Source organism: Corvus hawaiiensis, chromosome 4 (assembly GCF_020740725.1).
Source record: "Corvus hawaiiensis isolate bCorHaw1 chromosome 4, bCorHaw1.pri.cur, whole genome shotgun sequence".
Lineage (NCBI taxonomy): Eukaryota > Metazoa > Chordata > Aves > Passeriformes > Corvidae > Corvus > Corvus hawaiiensis.
Genome location: NC_063216.1, coordinates 39,934,431 through 39,952,478, shown reverse-complemented (window position 1 = coordinate 39,952,478; position 18,048 = coordinate 39,934,431). Strand labels below are relative to the sequence as shown.

The 18,048-nt window shown below is 37.1% G+C and overlaps 1 protein-coding gene across 2 annotated transcripts in view; it reads right to left on the bottom strand.

Annotated features, from left to right (window-relative positions):
• LIN7A (lin-7 homolog A, crumbs cell polarity complex component) overlaps window positions 1-18,048 on the bottom strand; it is a 48,149-nt gene that overhangs the window by 9,247 nt on the left and 20,854 nt on the right. For both annotated transcript variants that reach the window (XM_048300712.1, XM_048300711.1), the window contains exons 3-4: window positions 3,011-3,082; window positions 465-674 (exon numbers count right to left, since the gene is read on the bottom strand). In XM_048300712.1, coding sequence (XP_048156669.1) covers window positions 465-674; window positions 3,011-3,082 — 282 coding nt within the window. The remainder of the gene's footprint in view (window positions 1-464; window positions 675-3,010; window positions 3,083-18,048) is intronic.

Here is an 18,048-nt window from a genome sequence, read left to right as displayed (position 1 = left end):
CCACTGCAAATCAGCACCAAATGTGCTTACCAAATTTCTTTCAATTTTATGTGTTCAAAGGCTCTGAAGGTCACAAGACTACACAAGTGCCACTGTGGCATCACCGTGCTTGGAAAGGGCTGTGTGCCTCGAAGGCTATGAAATGAAAGAACGACAGTCTGTTATTAAGCTTTTACTACAAGCGGAACTTACAGAATTATCAATTAAGGACATAGGTTCCTCATAAATTAGGTGGTAAGGATTTGAAATTAAGCTCTTCAAGCACTCTCCAGTACGATAGAAATTGTAATGGCACAAAGTTGTTGTTGGAGCTCTGCCTCACTGCACCACAAACGCACACTGAAGGTCTCTCACTGAGCTCATTCTTTTTGTTTCGTGTGGCTGCATTTAAATCGTGGCATTAGAACAGCTGTGAAAAATGAAAATCCAGATGAAAATGAAAGCTCTATCAAATTTGCACGTACCACTCCATTAACTGAAAGCAGCTGGTCCCCACGTTTGAGCCCACCATGTCTTTCTGCCACTCCTCCAGGAATGATGCGAGAAATATAAATAGGTGAATTTTGTTCCTTTCCTCCCATGACATTAAAGCCCAGGCCTTCCTCAGTCTTTGGCAGCTCCACCACTCGCGGGTGTGAATGGCCTTCGCTTGCAGCAAATGCAGCAACTGTTGCCTGGAAGAAAAAAAAGATTGATTTGGCTATTTAGGGGGAACAGTGATAGACACTTTGTTGTTCATTCGCAGGAAGAACTCCTTCCTGTGAAAACATTTCTGTATCTTACTCTGACTTTTTCTGATTATCTGAAAATATTTTAAAAACATCAAGTTCTATGCCAATGTTTTTCAAATAAAGGAATAAACAGAGGAACAGAGAATTTAGGTGACTTGTCAAAGATAATACAGGAAGTTACCAGCAGAGCCAGAAGTAGGCACCAGAAAGCCACCTCTGTGGTGGTGCACCATTATGATCATTACTACATTTCTCCTTTGCCTTTTCACAGGGAGAAAATTTATTCCTGTGGGATAAGATAATGGGATCTCTAATGTGTTCCTAGTTGAAATAAAATGGATGAACTGAATTGTTAACTCTCTGCTTTGCTTTTGGAGTTATGGAATTATTTATTTTAAATCCTCAAAATATATTCTTAAATTAAAAAGCTTAATTTATAAACTTTGTGAAATAACTTCTGGAACAGGAATAGGAGGTTTTATTATAGAATTCTGTCGAAACTTTTACTGAAAAATTAAATCTTAAGACAACAACAGATATATAAATCAATTAGAAAAATCTAGATTGTTACGCTTATTCCATGGGAGAGAAAAAAAAAAGTAACATACTGTAAAGCTTGCATCCAGGAAAAGATTACATTTATCCTTGATTTTTCACTACAAGCATTTTCTTAATTATCGGTCTTAATAAAGCATTAAATAAACATTAAGAAAATATTTTATAGTTTTTAACATGTGTTTGTAGTTCAAACTGCTTGGACAATTTTGCATTACACTAATATTTTTGAGCATCCTATAACACTTATGCTCAATAGAAGCTAGTGGGTGATGTGACATAATGGTTCATTCTCAATTACATGTTTTTGCACATGCAGAACTTGTCATCATGCATACATTTTATGTCAGACATGAATGCACTAGGAGAATGAAATACAGACAGCCCAGAAATAACCAGGAAATATTGCGATATTGAAACATTGCTCTGTAACCTGCTGTTCTATATGAATAAGAAATGAGAATGGGAAACACTAATCAGACTTCTCCCCATTTACTAAATAACATAGCAATAATTTCTATGTTTATGTGCAGTGTAAACAATCAGGATTTCATATACACATTTCTCTATATAGAACCAAAGACCTTACAAATTTACATTGACCATTAGCTTTTAATCAGAAGGTTAAAATCAGAAGTACAGCCTACAGAAAAGAAAGTCCTATTTAATATGGAAAATACACTGCAATTTAGAGTATATTAGGTTATTTGCTGCTCTTATAGAGCTTACTTCTCTAAAATACTCTTAAATCATTTTGTAACACACTCCCAACCTTCCTCTTCGGATACAGCTTTAAATTAAAGTCTCTGAACATAAATACTTAATGGTAAGAGATCTTAGTTCCACTAGGACTTCAGGGAGTTTATGTTCACAGGAATGGGATCATAAAGAAATATCTCGAAAGAAGATCTATGGCTTTTGCAAGTTACTTTGCATAGTACCTGCTACACCACATAAAAGACAGTGTTTTGTACAAAACAGTAATGGGAAAAAGAAAGCTATGGTGGACACCCTTGTTGGGAAGCATCTATCTTTGTGCATGTTATGAAAATACAGAGCATATTTCATACTGGCACAAAGAATGGGTTCTTTCATGGTTGTGTGAATTCCCTTATCATTTCAGTAGCAGCAGTAACGTAGCTGTCATTGTCTTAGGATATAAGAAAGGCAGGACCACATGGACAAAGAGAGAATACATTTTAATAGAACAGGTAATGTATCAGAAAAAACCCCAGGCTTACATTTGGCTGTGGAGTCAATAAAATGTTGATCAGGCTATTTCTGTCACTGTTCATCCTCACCACTCTCTCAGCACCTACAGCTCCCATTACTTAAAAGGGGAATTTTGACTGTTTAGTTTCTATCTCCCAAGTAATTGTGTCCTCTCTGGATGAGATGTATGGGAAAACAGTCCATTAAAATATTGGTTGTTGCAGGCAGACTGCTACAGAAGAACCAGTATATTTGCTTTTGCAAAGCAACTTTTCAAAAAGCATCATATTCCATAAAATCATTCTCTTTTCTTAAGCTACAGAAGCAGCATAAAGGTTGAAATTTTCCATTATGATTGTTACCTGGGAAGTAGCACTGGTTCTAGACTCTGGGCTGCCACTGATGTCTAAATTTTCTTACAGTGTACACACGAATACCTGAAACACACACGCGCACAGTCAATTACTAGATCACTTTGGTAACACGTATTTCAACAGCTGCACGTATCCTACCTTTGCAGTGGCCCTGGCTCGGAATTCGGGGCAGCCATTAACAGTTATGGTTTCATGCATGTATTGATACACCTAAAATGTTCATGAAAATAAAATGAAATTAATTATAGAAGCAAAACAAGGACTTTATACTAACCCAGAAAGGAGAGTTCCCTTCTGTCAGAGAACTAACTTTCATTAATGCTGTATTCATGCAATCACATAGCCAAGTGTCTGCTAAACTTGAGCATGCCCAGGCTAACAGAGAGCGTCAATCTGTTTTTCTCATTATACTTTCCAAACTTAACTTTGTATCCTCCAAGACAACTCCCTTCCATTCTCTAGCAAGTAGTTTCCTAAAACCAGAACAGTTAAGTTGTATGTTAGCAAAAATTTGTGTCTCCAGGCAACTGACTTGAATGCAAATGATCTGAACTGGCCTGAGAGGTGTCTCAGCCTCCAACAAAGGCTTCTTTGGTCTCTGAACTTTCTTGAACTAAAAGACTTAGGAAACTGATGTTAAAAAAATACGTAAGTTGCTCAGCATACAGCAGAAGAAAAAGAATGCTGCTCAGCTGAAGAATCGAAGTGAAAATAGTTCTGAAGAAAGGTCCCAGTGCTACCTTCTATCAACCATAACCAGGAGTAGTGAAAAGAGGTTAGGTCAGGTCAAACATGGTCAGTGGCTAAGATTATCCTTTAAAAAGGAATTGTACATATGCATAAATTACATAAAATTAACACTGCCTATATATATAACTTTCTGTCATTTTTTTCTGGTATACACTTTTGGCCCATTTTCCCGGGTCCTTAACTCTCCCTTTTAAACATCTCCAGTAAAGAGAAAGGAAAAGGCTTTGTCTTAACACTGCCTTTGTTCTCTAGATTTATCACACTCTTAGAGGAAAAATAACAACCAAAGCCTTGATGCTAGCCAGTTATTTTGAAAGCAAACTTAAAAAATAAAAGTATTTATACATAACATACAGAAAGTGTTTTGAAAGACAAAGGTGAATGCAAACAAACCAAACATTTTATTTAACTTTCTTATAAAACCACCAAACTTAAAAAATAAGTTCCTATATGCCACTGATTTACTGTGGGCATTTTCTTGACCTAATTCATCAGAAATTTTGTCGTTTCATGTGTTTTATGTCTCAGGCTGCACTCCTCAGAGAGAACCTTTGTTGGTAAAGTATGTTAGTTTTTACAGCAATCTCCTTATGTTCCTTGAAGAGCGCAGACTCAAATGTACTTTCAAAAATATATTTACCTTTTACTCATTTGCTGATGCTTTAGCAGAACTTTCCTCTTTGGTAATGTAAATGTTACTTTGGCAGAGAAGTACTTAAGTAACCTACAATAGCTTGTCCCATTGATAGACAGAAGTTTTCCATCCCACTGTCCATGCAGTACCATAATGATGAATCTTTCCCCACTGAGCCTGTTAATATAAAACTTAACACACTGACAAGCATGTGCTGCAAACATCTAAACAGAATTAAGATTTGTGGCGCATTTCTGACTTCAGTGGACAGATATAGTGTTAATCAAGCACTCTTAAGCAGCAAAATGTTTGGGGGTGACTGATCGCCAAACCTTTTTTCTTGGGGTATCATATAAAAGGAAAAGGCAAAAAAAGAAAGGAGGTAAAAAATACGATCCATTTCAGAGATCTAAAATATGACAAACACTTCCACAATACAGCAAAAGATTCTTTGTCTTGACTATTGTCAGCACACACGTCATTCTAGAACTGAATTCGTAAGAACCTGGGGGAGTTAAGAAAAACTGCGACAAGGGGAGCATGCTGAAAATCTCCCATGATTTGAAATGAAATCTTGCTTCCATTGGTAACATGGACATTGACCACAGCAGAAACCAGGATTTTGCCCTTATTTTTAAACATTTGGGAAAATAAAGGTCTTTTATAGTCTCTAAAGGATCTCTGGTTTCTTATGTTTTAGTACTGGATGATATCATCATAAAAATGGGTTGAGTCTACATACTCAGCATTATACTGCACAGATCAGTTCAGTGTTTATTGTATTATGTTGTAGGACACATTATTACATAAGAAGAACTACTACATTATATAAGAAGAATACTGTGTAATTGCAGTAATGAATCATTACATACTTGTTTCTTTAAAACCCACAGCGTACTGAACCACTGATAATGCTGTATTTTCTTCAGGTTTCCCTCCATCTTAAAATATGACAGCAGATTCTACATATTGTTTTTGCTTGCACAGCTTTAAATGCTGTGGCTTGCTAAAATGTCTAAAAGCATATATTTGAATATTGAACTCTTATGACATTAAATTGTTTCAAAAAGAGGTCACAGTATTTCATATAGAGGAACAGTTACTAAAAAGTTCTTTAAAATATTCATGACTAAGGTCGATTATCACAAAGGTGATCTGATAATGATACATTCATGTCATTGTTTGCTAGGTTTGAAGTTGTATAATTTCCTGTTGATTGCATCCTACCAGTATCTAGCTGGTAGACTTTCTAATATCCAGTATCCTGGTAACTAACTTCTATACTGGTAAAAGAACAGACTCACGAGTGTATGATTAAATTAGTAAGCAAAAAAATAATCCAGCAGCTCAAAAACTTGTGGAAAAACATGATCAATAGTGTCATATAATCCTTGGGTTAATCTGTAAATTCTCAATGCTAACAGATTTAAAATGTTCTGCAAAGAGTTATCAGTGATTGTGGTATCTATAGCACAGTTCTTACAAACAAAGAGTCCTGCATGTCAGATCTCACTCTCTATAAGCAAGAGATGCAACTGGTCTTGAATATTTGCTCGAGGCATTTGTAAATCTGATTATCCTATTTGACTGTTACATAATGATTAATGTAACTTGAGTTTAAGAATGATAAAACATATACACCCACATAACCTTCTTATTACTAAGTCAGTTTAACAACCAAACACAGATTAACTGTACCTGTTCCACCAAGCCACTTAAACTCTTTGTAGGGTTCAGATCTAATCAGGGCTCATTTTTGCAATGCACTGAAGTCCATGAACAAACGCTGTCTGTTTTCCTATAGCCACACTAAGCCCTTTATCTATGCTGTTCTCAGCACCACCTTAGCCATGATTTTAGCACAACAAATCCATTCTGCTCCCTCTTCTACGTAGAGAACACATAAACTGAAAATCTCTTTGTTCTCAAACTGAGTAAGGTGGCATTTAAATCCTCCTGGTTTGGAATATAGCTTCTCGTTCAATCCACTGTATGTGACAAATAATTGAAATGGATTTATGAAGTATTTTCTTTCAATTCCTACTATTATCTGTACATCTGATTATATTTTTAACATATAGCAATTCTCCTGAATCTAATGATGTCATCCTTAAGACGCCTGTATAAGATCTACTGTAGATTTCTTTACTTAAACAAAATATCAGTCAGTATAGAAAAAGACTGAGGCACAGATTTTAATTTCAAGCATTTTAAAATCACCCCTTTAGGATGTTTACTAAAAGTCTTTTAAAACAGTGACCTTTGTTGACTATGACAGATGAATCATTTTCAAAGACATCACTGTACAGTATGATTGAGCTGAAGAATGAAAATTAACATGTCACAGAATCACGGAGTTGAGGATGGAAGTGACTCTGGAGGTCATCTCATCCAACTGCCTTGCTCAAGCAGGGCCACCTAGAGCCAGTTGCCCAGTACAGTATCTAATCTAGATGGTTACTATATGTTACTAACTTGAAAAAGAGCATATCTATTTTTGTATGCACAGCTATTTCTTTTCTGAGTGTCTGTAAGACTACATGGGTGTTTAGAAATACTATTTACTGACAGACTCTACACACAATCTGATGGTCTAGTGCATAGGGAAAAGAGCTTCCATAATTCATTAATAATAGAGATTAAATTACAGATGAATTGTCAATGTTTCAAGACACAAAGCTACAGCTGAAGGGTAAACGGTGATGTTTCAGATCATTTCTCCCCTCCAGCGATTTCTACCAAAACTGTGAGTGTCTGTGTGCTGAATGTTCATAGGTAAAGGCGTGCTGCAGACAGGGGTTTGTTCACACAGATCTCATTTGTGCTGTGGAGCAAGATGTACTTGGATTTGTTTTCTCCTTCCTGTGGAGCACAGAACACAACGCTCCCACCAAGCAATACTCCTGAAAGCACGAATATAGATCTCAGACTTATTTCAGCTTCTGCAGGTAGTCTCCTCAGACATAACCTAAAGTTATTCTCCTATACTACTCAAAGATTACAAAAAGAGGGAGGGAGGTAAATTACAACTAGAAAATTTGAACTTGGAAGCGAATCCTCCGTGTACTGTGGCAGCTCTCGCAGGCACAGAGAAACGCACATTTTATTACCTCTCCCAGCAGGAGCTGCAGTGAGTCAGATGCAACAGGTATTATTGTTATGATGATGGTTCTCATCCCCACGCATTCAGCTGGGAGGCCAAGCAGCTGGCTTAGGATTATTGGAGCGCAGGAAGTGGAACAGCCTTAGAGGTACTTTAGGAGCTGGCTTCTTATCAAAAATTACTCCATATGGACTCATAACAAAGCAGCAAGTTATTTAGGGCTGGGCTATTTATGTCAACACAAAGCTGTAGAAGGTCCAGGAGAAACAGTGCACTTAGCAGCCTGTTTTGTAAAGGTGTCTAGAAGCAGTATTCTGTTTACAACCTGAATGATACAGCATCTTTTCTGATGAATTCTCAAAGATAGAATTTAATTAAACAGTTTTATTGTATTAACTTCTGTAAGAGGTATTTAATGATTCATCCCCTGATGAAATATGTAATTCTAAGTACAACTGTACCTACAATAACGATGCTCAAATTTAGGACAAGCTGATCCGAACACCAAAAGGGAACAGGTATGAGGCACAAGTCATTTTACAGCAATGAATTAGTACTCAAAAACCCCCACAAACACAATCCAAGACAGAGTACATTGCAATTCAGACCTGTGATGTAGCAAGCCCAAATAAAGTTTTCTGAAATTTCTAAGTGAGGAAGTTACCTTTTTTGAAAATGTTAGGGGTTTCTTATTGTATGGGATAATATATGCAAATAGTAGCAATCAGATGTGTTTCCACAGTGCCTGCAGTATGATGATAATAAAAAGACATAAAATGCTTCCTTCAAGAAGTCACAACCTAAGTAAGTGACTTAGGTAAATCACAGGTAAGCAGGCAAAAGGGTGAAATGAAAAAAAAAACCTACAAAAAGACGGATAAATATTTGTTTAAAACGTATATTGGCATCATCTGGGCTTCGCTCCTTTAGCTCATTTGCTGTATTTTTTGCTGCTTCAAGTGTAGAAAAGAACTGTGTATCTATTTTTGGAAGAAGACTTTCAAGGAAGGGAAGACAAGAGCCTGACAGACAGTACAGAGAGGAGAGTTAGCATGAGAATAACCAGAGCAAGGAGGACATAATTGGCTTCACTGTGCTTCTGTACTCACGTCAATGGAACAGTGTATATATGTGCGCATCCTTGCAGAACTGACGCTAAGCTACAAAAGAGAGATTGTTATTTACTTACACCTCAGTACTATGCATCTGCTGTCAACCAGCTGAATCCCTGTCTTCCTAATTGCCTTCGTATGTTGGAGAGGATGATAAATATTCTTCCCTTCTAAAATGCCAAGCAAAAAGAAGTATCTTAATAAGTCTTCTACCATGGTGAGAAGAGCAGAAGATGCTTTATTCAGCATAGTTGCTGGACTCTCTTCTCCCTCTCAAAATATGGAGCTGACTCTCAGGACTTCAGTCTCCTTCTGATCTGGAACCCACACTTCATTTCACTTGGTGTACATGAACCAGTGCTTGGGGCAGGCCAGGAGAATGTCCAATCTTGTGACTGGGAGAAGTTACAGACCAGAGGTGCACTGGAAAGCTGCAGACCTCTCCACTGTGCCTGTGAATCCCTTGTTTCTGAGACCAAACTGCCACCTGCAGCACAAATCAATTGTGCCTCTCCCACTCTACTTTGTTTTCATAATTTTTGACTCTTTCACATTCTGTTTGCCATTCTTCCTTGCCTATTATTTTCCATTCTTAATCCAACATATTTATGTCTGTGGAAAGGAATGCATTGGTTTGTGTGCCTGGACAGACTCCCCTTGAGCTGTGCTTCAGCACTCAATTCAGATCATGCTTGAACAGATCAGTGAGCAAGGACATCTTAAATGCTACAAAGATCAGGATGGACTCTGGTAACCCTTAACCTCTTGTACAACATAAACCATGGAATCATACCTGGTAATTTCTTACACCAATCACCATTTTTGCTTGAACAACAGACTTTTCAGAAGTCAAGAGTTTTCAGAATCTCTGCCCTTTATGGTAGGTTTTCTGATATTTCAAACAGCATTTTCTTTTCTACAAAATTACTTACAAACAGATCTAATTATCCACCTAAGATGACACCTGAACAGACGAGGACATAAAAAAAGAAAACAAATCAAACACAACCAGAAGTGTGTCTATTAGCAGCATGGAGGTATGCAGCTGACCCAACCACATTTCCTCTTTCATAATTCCTCTTTCATAATGACTCTTTACATCTGAAATCTTACTCAAGCTCAAAACCAAAGCAGTGGAGCACTTCCATTCAGCCATAAACCTGGGGTAGCTCAATGGAAGTGGAAAATATCTAGTAACAGGGTGTTTAGTTTTGTATCTCTTGAATATCAGATGAAATTTCTGGTTTTGTGCCTGTGTTCCGCTTTTTAAAAAATATCTCATGTGATAAGCATGCTTGGGAAAGCACATCTACATCTTTAAGAGCATGTTTTCTCCACCAGAGCTATAGCCTCTAGTTAAGATACTGTACTAAACACTGTCATACACCATAGTCTAGAAGACAGTAGGTCCATAGGGTAGTTCAAAGCAGGCTGATTTTCTTTTCTATCAATCAAGTTGACTCAAAAATATTAACATTGCTTTTTCATTATGTTATAGCTACTTCTCTCTTTGGTAGTTAATTAAAAAAATTGGGGAAGAGACTGTTCTGAATGACTGAAAAGCAAGAGAATTTGAGAAGACTGTCTAAACAGCAGTGCTTTTGAGGGACAGAACCCCACAAAACCACTGGTCATGGAAGAACACCATGGATGCCATGTACACACACCACAACTTCAAGCTTACAATAAACTTAGATTCTTCTTAAACAAGATTGTTTGAGCAAATGAATCACAAAAGCCCATTTTGTTATAGGACTATGACAGGTGTTTGAGTAATCCCAACAGAAGCAGAATTAGGCCATCTTACACCCATGCTCATGGTGTGTATACTGTACATAATTCTTCAGTCTGCCCTTGAGTGCAAGCTGATGAAAGTTCTTTCATCAATGTCAACAGGACAAGTTGATAGATACCTGTGAGTATGGGGAGGTTGAAATGGCTGAAAAGTACCTTTGAGAGGAAGGCGTGTGATACATTATTGTTCTTACTGGAAGCACCAACACGTCTGTATTATAGAAGTTGTTGCCTGCAGCTACTGAATTTCGACAACTGAATTTGAAAAAGCTGCTTTGTGACAACTAGTCTGTATTACTGAGCTATTTATATCAGACAGAATGTGGTCATTCAAGGTTGCTGGTATTCTGAATATTTTTACATGATAAGCTCTCATTACTTTGAGCAGTTACATGTTTGCTTTGGGAAAACCACTGGTGGTGTCTATTCTCAAAACCAAACGTTACATCATTTTCACAATTGTTGCAACAATCCCCTTCCATGAAATAACACTTCATGGATCTTGCCACATGATTCTATAGGGATGCTAACCCATTAAAAAGCTCAAACTTGCAAATGAAACTAAGTCTTGTTTAACAACTTGAGGAGACGAGACAGTTTTAATTTTAGACCATGTGGAAGAAATATCATGCATGTTGGCTTTAGCATTTTCATTAAGGATATTTTATTTGAATGTTTCCTTCTTTGGGGGATGGGGGTTACGGAGGAAACTAGGTCAGTTCCACCAAAGTGAAAAAACTGATCTGAATATTGATGCATTATTAAGCTGTCCTTAGGCAGTAGGAAAAAACAGCACGGGTCTGAGACATTTCTAAAAATAAATTAAGTATAATCACTGCAAAGGTATAATATTTTAATTTAGGGTGAAATACTTTATGAAGGCTCAAGCTAAAATGGAATTTTTTCCTTTTTTTTTTGTGTGGAAAACGGAGATGTGCACTCTGCTCTGACAGTATCTGTGGTGGTGTTGGAAAGCTGACCCAAGTTTTGGTCCCTGAGCTCTTGCCATATGATGCTGCATCTGTCCAAGAAATAACCCAACAGGGGTTACAGGCTGGGGCCAGAATCTCCTTCCTCCCTTATGTGCAAGCAGAAGAATGTAGCAGATGTATCCAAAAATGCACACTGTCACATCCTCTGCACATATCGGGTGAGTCGACTGAAACACGCCTGGTGTTGCTGTTAGGACACACAAGACCTTTGTGTGCCCCCTCTTCCCTTACAGTCTCAATTCTGTCTGGAGTCATCACTGACACCCTGAAGTCAATAGGAATTTACATCACACCTTTTTAAGAATAAGGAAAAATAGACTTTTATTTGCAAGTAAAAACTACTTACATGAGGAACAAGAAAAATAGAATTGGATCATTTAGTTTATTTCATATCTCTTACACACTGTTCTATATTCTGCTCTAAGTCAATGGGAACTATGATCTGGCATCTTAAAACAGTGTTACAGGTGTAGAAATTGCATCCTTTGCAATCACTAAACCTTAGCAAAATACAGTCCTAAAAGTCTCTTTTGCTGCTTCTACTGCAATATACTGGGATAAAAAGAAATACCAACATGTGTGATGAGTTAACTCCTGTAAGACCACTCGGAACTCACAGCTTGTAATTTCAAACTCTCTGTTAGACCTCACTGCCAGTTCAAAAACACACCAAGCATTAATAAACACTAATTTCCTCCACTTTATCAGTAAGTCTGTATACGCTGTTGAGGCTGACATATGCAACAGCCACATTCCAAAATCTAACAGATTTGTCAAAACCTTGCCAAAATGAGCACCTGGATGAAACATGACATCATCATTCAAGCTCATCTCAAATGTTCCTATCAAGCTGAGAAGGAAGGGAGAAGGAAGGAAACTACTGATACTTCTTGTTTTAAATGCCAAAAAAATATAGCTAAAATAGAGTTTTAAAACAGTTTATAATTTCTTTTCTTTTCTGAAGGCACAATTAAAAAATGGAGATTGAGCAGCATTTCTCAGGAGTCTCATCAGTGACAACAGTTAAGTGGCAGCAGAGGGATACTGAGGCTCCATCAAGGCAAAAAGAATAGTGCAGTGGCTTCCAACAACCTGTCACTTACTAATATTACTCGGTAGTTAACCTTGCTGCTGATTTCTCTCAAGAGGAAGAAGCAGTCTTGAGATGAACTGCAGTGGAGGCTATTCTGTTTATTCTGAAGAGTTTTATGTAATCAAATAGGATACTGCAACAATAAACTAAAATGATAATGTGAGCAAATGAAAAAGATGATGAGATGCACCACACATGTTCCACTGGAGTCACCTTCTGTAGCACATGCAACTGCAGCTGTGTGCCAAAACGAGAACATCACCTGAGCACCACTCAGATAAACTGTAACATGAACAAGATACGTGATTGTTTTGATTCTGTAAATTGCAGGACTCCTGAAGCACTGAAGTATGTATTTATCTGTTGTGAAAGGCACAGTTACACAAGCAGAATGTAAGTATGATTAGATATATAGCCACCAGCCAACTCTAGAAATTGATCTTTAATCAAAACCAGTGGAAGAAAGCACCCATTAAAGACCAGTGATACAGTCTGGTCCCAGATTCTAAGGTACTCTATCTGTGAAATCTATGTATTTAGCTCTAGGCAGCTAAAAAAAAGTGTCAACAGCAGCTGTTTTAAATCTCCTGCAGTGAAGTCATGAAAGTGGTAGGGACTTAGTAATTGCACAGAGACTAAATAATGCCTTCTCTCAGATAATGCTTGGGCAGCTTGGTAAATTCACATAATTGCCATTAATGAAGGCCATCTGCTGAGTTACAAGGTAATAATTTCCAAAACTTCTCATTCATGCCATCCAGGGCTTGCGAGCAACAGAGTAATGCTTCAATCAATTACGGTAAAGTGGCAATTGAAACTTCATTGTTTTTCAAAATTGGACTGATTTCTGATTACATTCATCCTAAAAAAGCCCATATATTTTAACACAGTAGGGTAATCAAAAAGAAAAAAGTTCTGTGTTTACCACTAACTTAAGCTTTTCTGCTGAACCTTCTCAATGCCTTAGCCAGCATGGTAGCAAGACAAAGAGCAGACAGCTCATCTTTAGAAATCTGATTTTTTTATTATCTAATTAACACACATTACAAATCCTTCTCTCAACTCATCATGATGGATACAGTACCTGCAACCAGGAGGCAGAAAGCAAAATCTGTAAAACATGAATATGTTACTACTGTGCCATACCATCGTATTTGAGTGAAGCTAAGTAATGCCCTTCCCTATCAGTGATGGAAGTACTCATTTAGTGTAAACTTACATCATTATTTTATGTGGCTTTTCATTGCTAGGACACTGGAAATGAAAAAGGGATGGAAAGGTAGAAGATTCTTGCAAATGCTACACAGCCCCAGAATTTAGGTAAGCTGAACTGGTTTGACTGACATTACAATCCACTTGAATATCTAAAAAAACAGATAAAATACCAAAACTTTACAACTAGCATCCAGGAATACAAATTTTATTGAAAAGTTAAAAATAAATCGATGCATAAACATGCTAAAATTGGAATGAAATTGGTCAATTTGCACAATTCCTTATTTGCTACTGCATGAGTCCTATTACTAAACTAATGGTGCAGTGATTCTGAATAAACTATCAGGAACACCAGAACTAGTTATAACAAGGTATCAGATTAGCCTAAGGAGAACTCTGCTTCCCAGGCAGCCTAATGAGGCATCATGCTAATACAACCATACTGTTTTTGTGACCTGAGCTACAACTCTGAGCTGATAAATCTCGGTCACTTTACTTCTATGTGTTGTCCTATTGCCCTTTTGTTTACTAATTGCCTTATTAGTAAGTCTGTCATATCCCTTCTGCTCAATCTGACCAACAGTTCAGTTTGAATGGGCAAATGTGACAGTAGGGGATCTTTAGATGTCAGGCTTCCTACTGAGCTTTAATCACAGTTCTGTGCTGTGAATTATAGCAGTAAGTCTCCTCAATACATTTTTTTTCCAAGCTTGCATCTTGTAATTTAAAAACTTCAAAAGCTGGGCTTGCCCTGCGGAAATGACAGACTGACCAGAATTGTATTTCTCCTCCTGTAACAAATATGCAGCTTCTAGCAAATATAAAGCATTAACACAGGGCAGAATTTGGACTCTGGGGCTTACCTTGGTGCCACCTGAGAGAATTTGGCCTGGTGCACCTCCATTTTTGCAAGGGCTCATGAGGCAGAAAACAATGAAATCCTGCTTTCAGAGACTAGGTCTAGGATGTGGAGGAACAGCATTATACTGCAAACTGAACAAGCAAATTCTAAGATTCTTGAAACACAATTAAAACAGGTATTTAAACGACTCCTACATCAAAATCTTAAATTAATCACTGAATAAAAGAATCAATGAGGATTTTTGCCTGAGTCCAGCTAATACCCAGATTGTTATATTCAGTACAGCCCTGTAAAAATGGAGTACACCACCACACTGAGACATCTGAAGTTGAATGAACATCTAAGGGCTCCAGACAGCCTTCTGCTGTCACACATGGCATCACAGTATAGCGATAAGCACAGTACCACCAGATTCAGTTTTCACCACCCAGCAGCTGTCTTCTGGTCCCTTAATATTTGAAAAGACATATATCAGGGTTAATAATGGAAAGTGTGAGTGGGCAGCTTGAGGAAATGACCAGATAAAAACACACTGCACATCAGCAGCACTGGGATTCTGGGCGTTCAGATCGCTAAGGCATGGAAATGAAAATTATTAATTAAGGGAAATCATTCCAATATACTAACTAGGCTTATTAAACTATCCTGCCTAATATATAATGAAACTGTTTTTAATACTATACAACATAAGCAAATATTATCTCTAAAGCAACTAGGGAGCATCAGGACCTCATAAAAATGGGTCAGTGTTCTGCCATTCCCATTTTTATGCCTGTAAGTCAAAAGGGGTCTTCAAATGTCCAGGATGCTCTGTATATATTTTATAGCAAGCTTAAAAATGTTTTAAACTAGTGAGGTAGGAACTGAAATATTTTCAAAGATAACATGCTTTCCCAATGACTAATTTCATACAAGATGGACAAGATTAGAATACTTTGTGTTGATTGCTCCTCCTTTGTCAGTGACCGAGTCCTACAGAATTGCTTTTCTGTGACGATAGGATATTTTGGTGGGAATCATAATAAATATAAAATAATGGTTACTTTCGGGTGTCTGGTTGCCACACCACATTTTTATCCGACTAATCTTGGCATTGATTCACCACAGGTATTTCCTAGTCAGATCTTATTTCAAATAATATCCACACAGAAAAACTTTAGATTTAACCTTGAAATAGAAAATTGAGTAGCAAAGGCAGGCTAGGAGAAAAGCGAGATACACCTGAGTATTACATATTTAAGACATAGAAATGGAAATCAGGGAATCAACCTGAAAGAAAACTTTGCTCACCAAGAGCAAATGGGTCATAAAGTTATTCTCCTGGTGCTTGACCACCAATTATCAGATGTTAGCAGTAAATTAAATTCACATAAGCTGCTAAGGCATGCCACATTTTCTTGCTGATGATCCAATGTGTTTTGCTCAGTTGTTTATTCTATCATCTGTGCCCACAGGTTTTTAGGGTTTCTAGCCAGACCAGACATTCACCGTATCTTACAGTTCTTATAACTTTCTTTTACTGACTTATAACAATTAAAGTAACTTTATCAATTAGGCTGTCTAGTTTTAGTTGCATGTGAATATAACTTCTCAGTAGCTCAATTATACAATCACTTTCACAGCCCTTCATTTACTCCAGTAGCCCCCTGGAAAGCATATGACTATAACGTAGCAAGAGCTTTGAATAAACAGCAAAAACATTTAGAAGGGTAAAGGACTTAATGGACAAGATTTGCGCAAGGTTTATCAGATGATAAAGCTACAGAAGGCTAATTAATCTTCATGTGGCTAGGAACCTTTTAAAATAAGTAATTTAAAACACAATTAAATTTTTTTTTTCAAACTGACCTTTAGTGTGATCAGACTTTGGTCAACTTGTTTTCTGGTCTAAGGGTCTTCAGGTGAATAGCAAATACTGAGGCCATTATATACTTCAATTATTTCTATTATTTTCAGAGCTAATCCATATTCCTGCCTAGTGCCAGACAGAAGATTTCAGTTGGTGGCACTTATATTTAGCTAAGTGGGAACCATTAATCACCATTTCCTAACATAGCATCCTTGAAAAATGCTGAAGTACTCCTATTTAAATTCCATTCACTCAGTCATTTTTAAAAAGATTTATTTCTATGGAATATTAGTGTAGGGATTTGAAATTTTATTTACTAAGTAGATTCCCATAAATACAATTAATTACAGCCTTTAGATAGATTCCTACACATTAGATTGGAATGTATGTCATCTAATAACATATCTCATATCTTTAAAGGCTAATGGGTCATAAAAGTGACCTCCTGTTTCTGTAGTTAAAGAATTCCTACTTGTAGAAGGGACAAGTCGCATTTAGTTAGTCTAGTGCAGATTACGTGTCATCTTTGATCCTTTCACTTACGGCTCAGCCTGATGTTGAATTTCTCTGGGACTTATTTTAACAACCAAACACACTGGACAGTTAAGTTTCCCTAACTTCTTAGACTGGAAAAGAAAATTTTAGTATTCCAAAGTTCCTCCATTATGGTGTTTATAGGACTACAAAAGTCAGCCTTGATCTTGCATTACAGAATGAACACACCACACTGCAGATCTGAGTATCTGCATATATATAATAAGCAGCCTCTTTCAGAATCTGCATACTAACACAAAGCCGGCCTCCTCATCCCATTTTGATTACTCCTACCTACAGCTCACACCCAGTCTGCTTCACTCCCACTTTTCTCATTATTTCCAACTGACTGCCATGCATTCTCTTGTAATGTCAACAACTTTTCTCCTCTAGTCTGTGTAGATGGTAATAAATGAAAATCTAGTCACTGCACTCTCACATCTTGCACTAAGATAAGAAAAGATAAACAACGGGAGAGAGCATTTGTAGAGAAATTTCTGTCTAGCCTTAGCTATCTCACACTCAAACACACCCAGAAAAATCTGTGCCGTTCAATAAACTCCAGTGTACATGAAGGACACACAAGAAGGGCATCCCTGATTAATGACACGACACAGCTCAGATACCCTCCCAGCCCTTGTTACAGTGCTTGGAGATATCTAACAGTGTAATGTGACCAAAATATTCCATGCTTTTATAATTGTTTTCTTAGAAGCAATTATTTTCTGAGTTTTTCAATAGCTCTTCTAGTAGAAAAACTGGTAGAAAAAAAAGAGAGTTACAGTCTAAATATTTGCCAAGGACTTAATGCAACTGAAAAGAGAAGCCACATGTTGAACAACCTTAAGTACTTGCAATGTACATATGTCAATCCTCCTACTCTAGCTAAATGAAAAGATTTATAACTGGGCCTTTTATATTTGAAGATTTTTTTCTAAAAAAAGATTTACACACCTAGCAGTACAGATTTTTTGGGTGTAGAAACTTTGTTCTCTGCTAGTGATATATTAGAAAGATAGGTTATATATATTTAATAAGAAATACATGTTTTTGTTTATGAAGTTGGTAGAACTGTTTATTCATCATCACTCAATTCTTGCGTAACTAGCTCTAGTCACGTGCAGGTTGTCTTCACAAAATATTCTATAAAATCCTTTTGTGCCACTGAGATGATTTTGTCAAAATCTACTTTCAGTGCATTGAACTGAGAATGCATTTTTCTAAGCTGGTTTCATAGT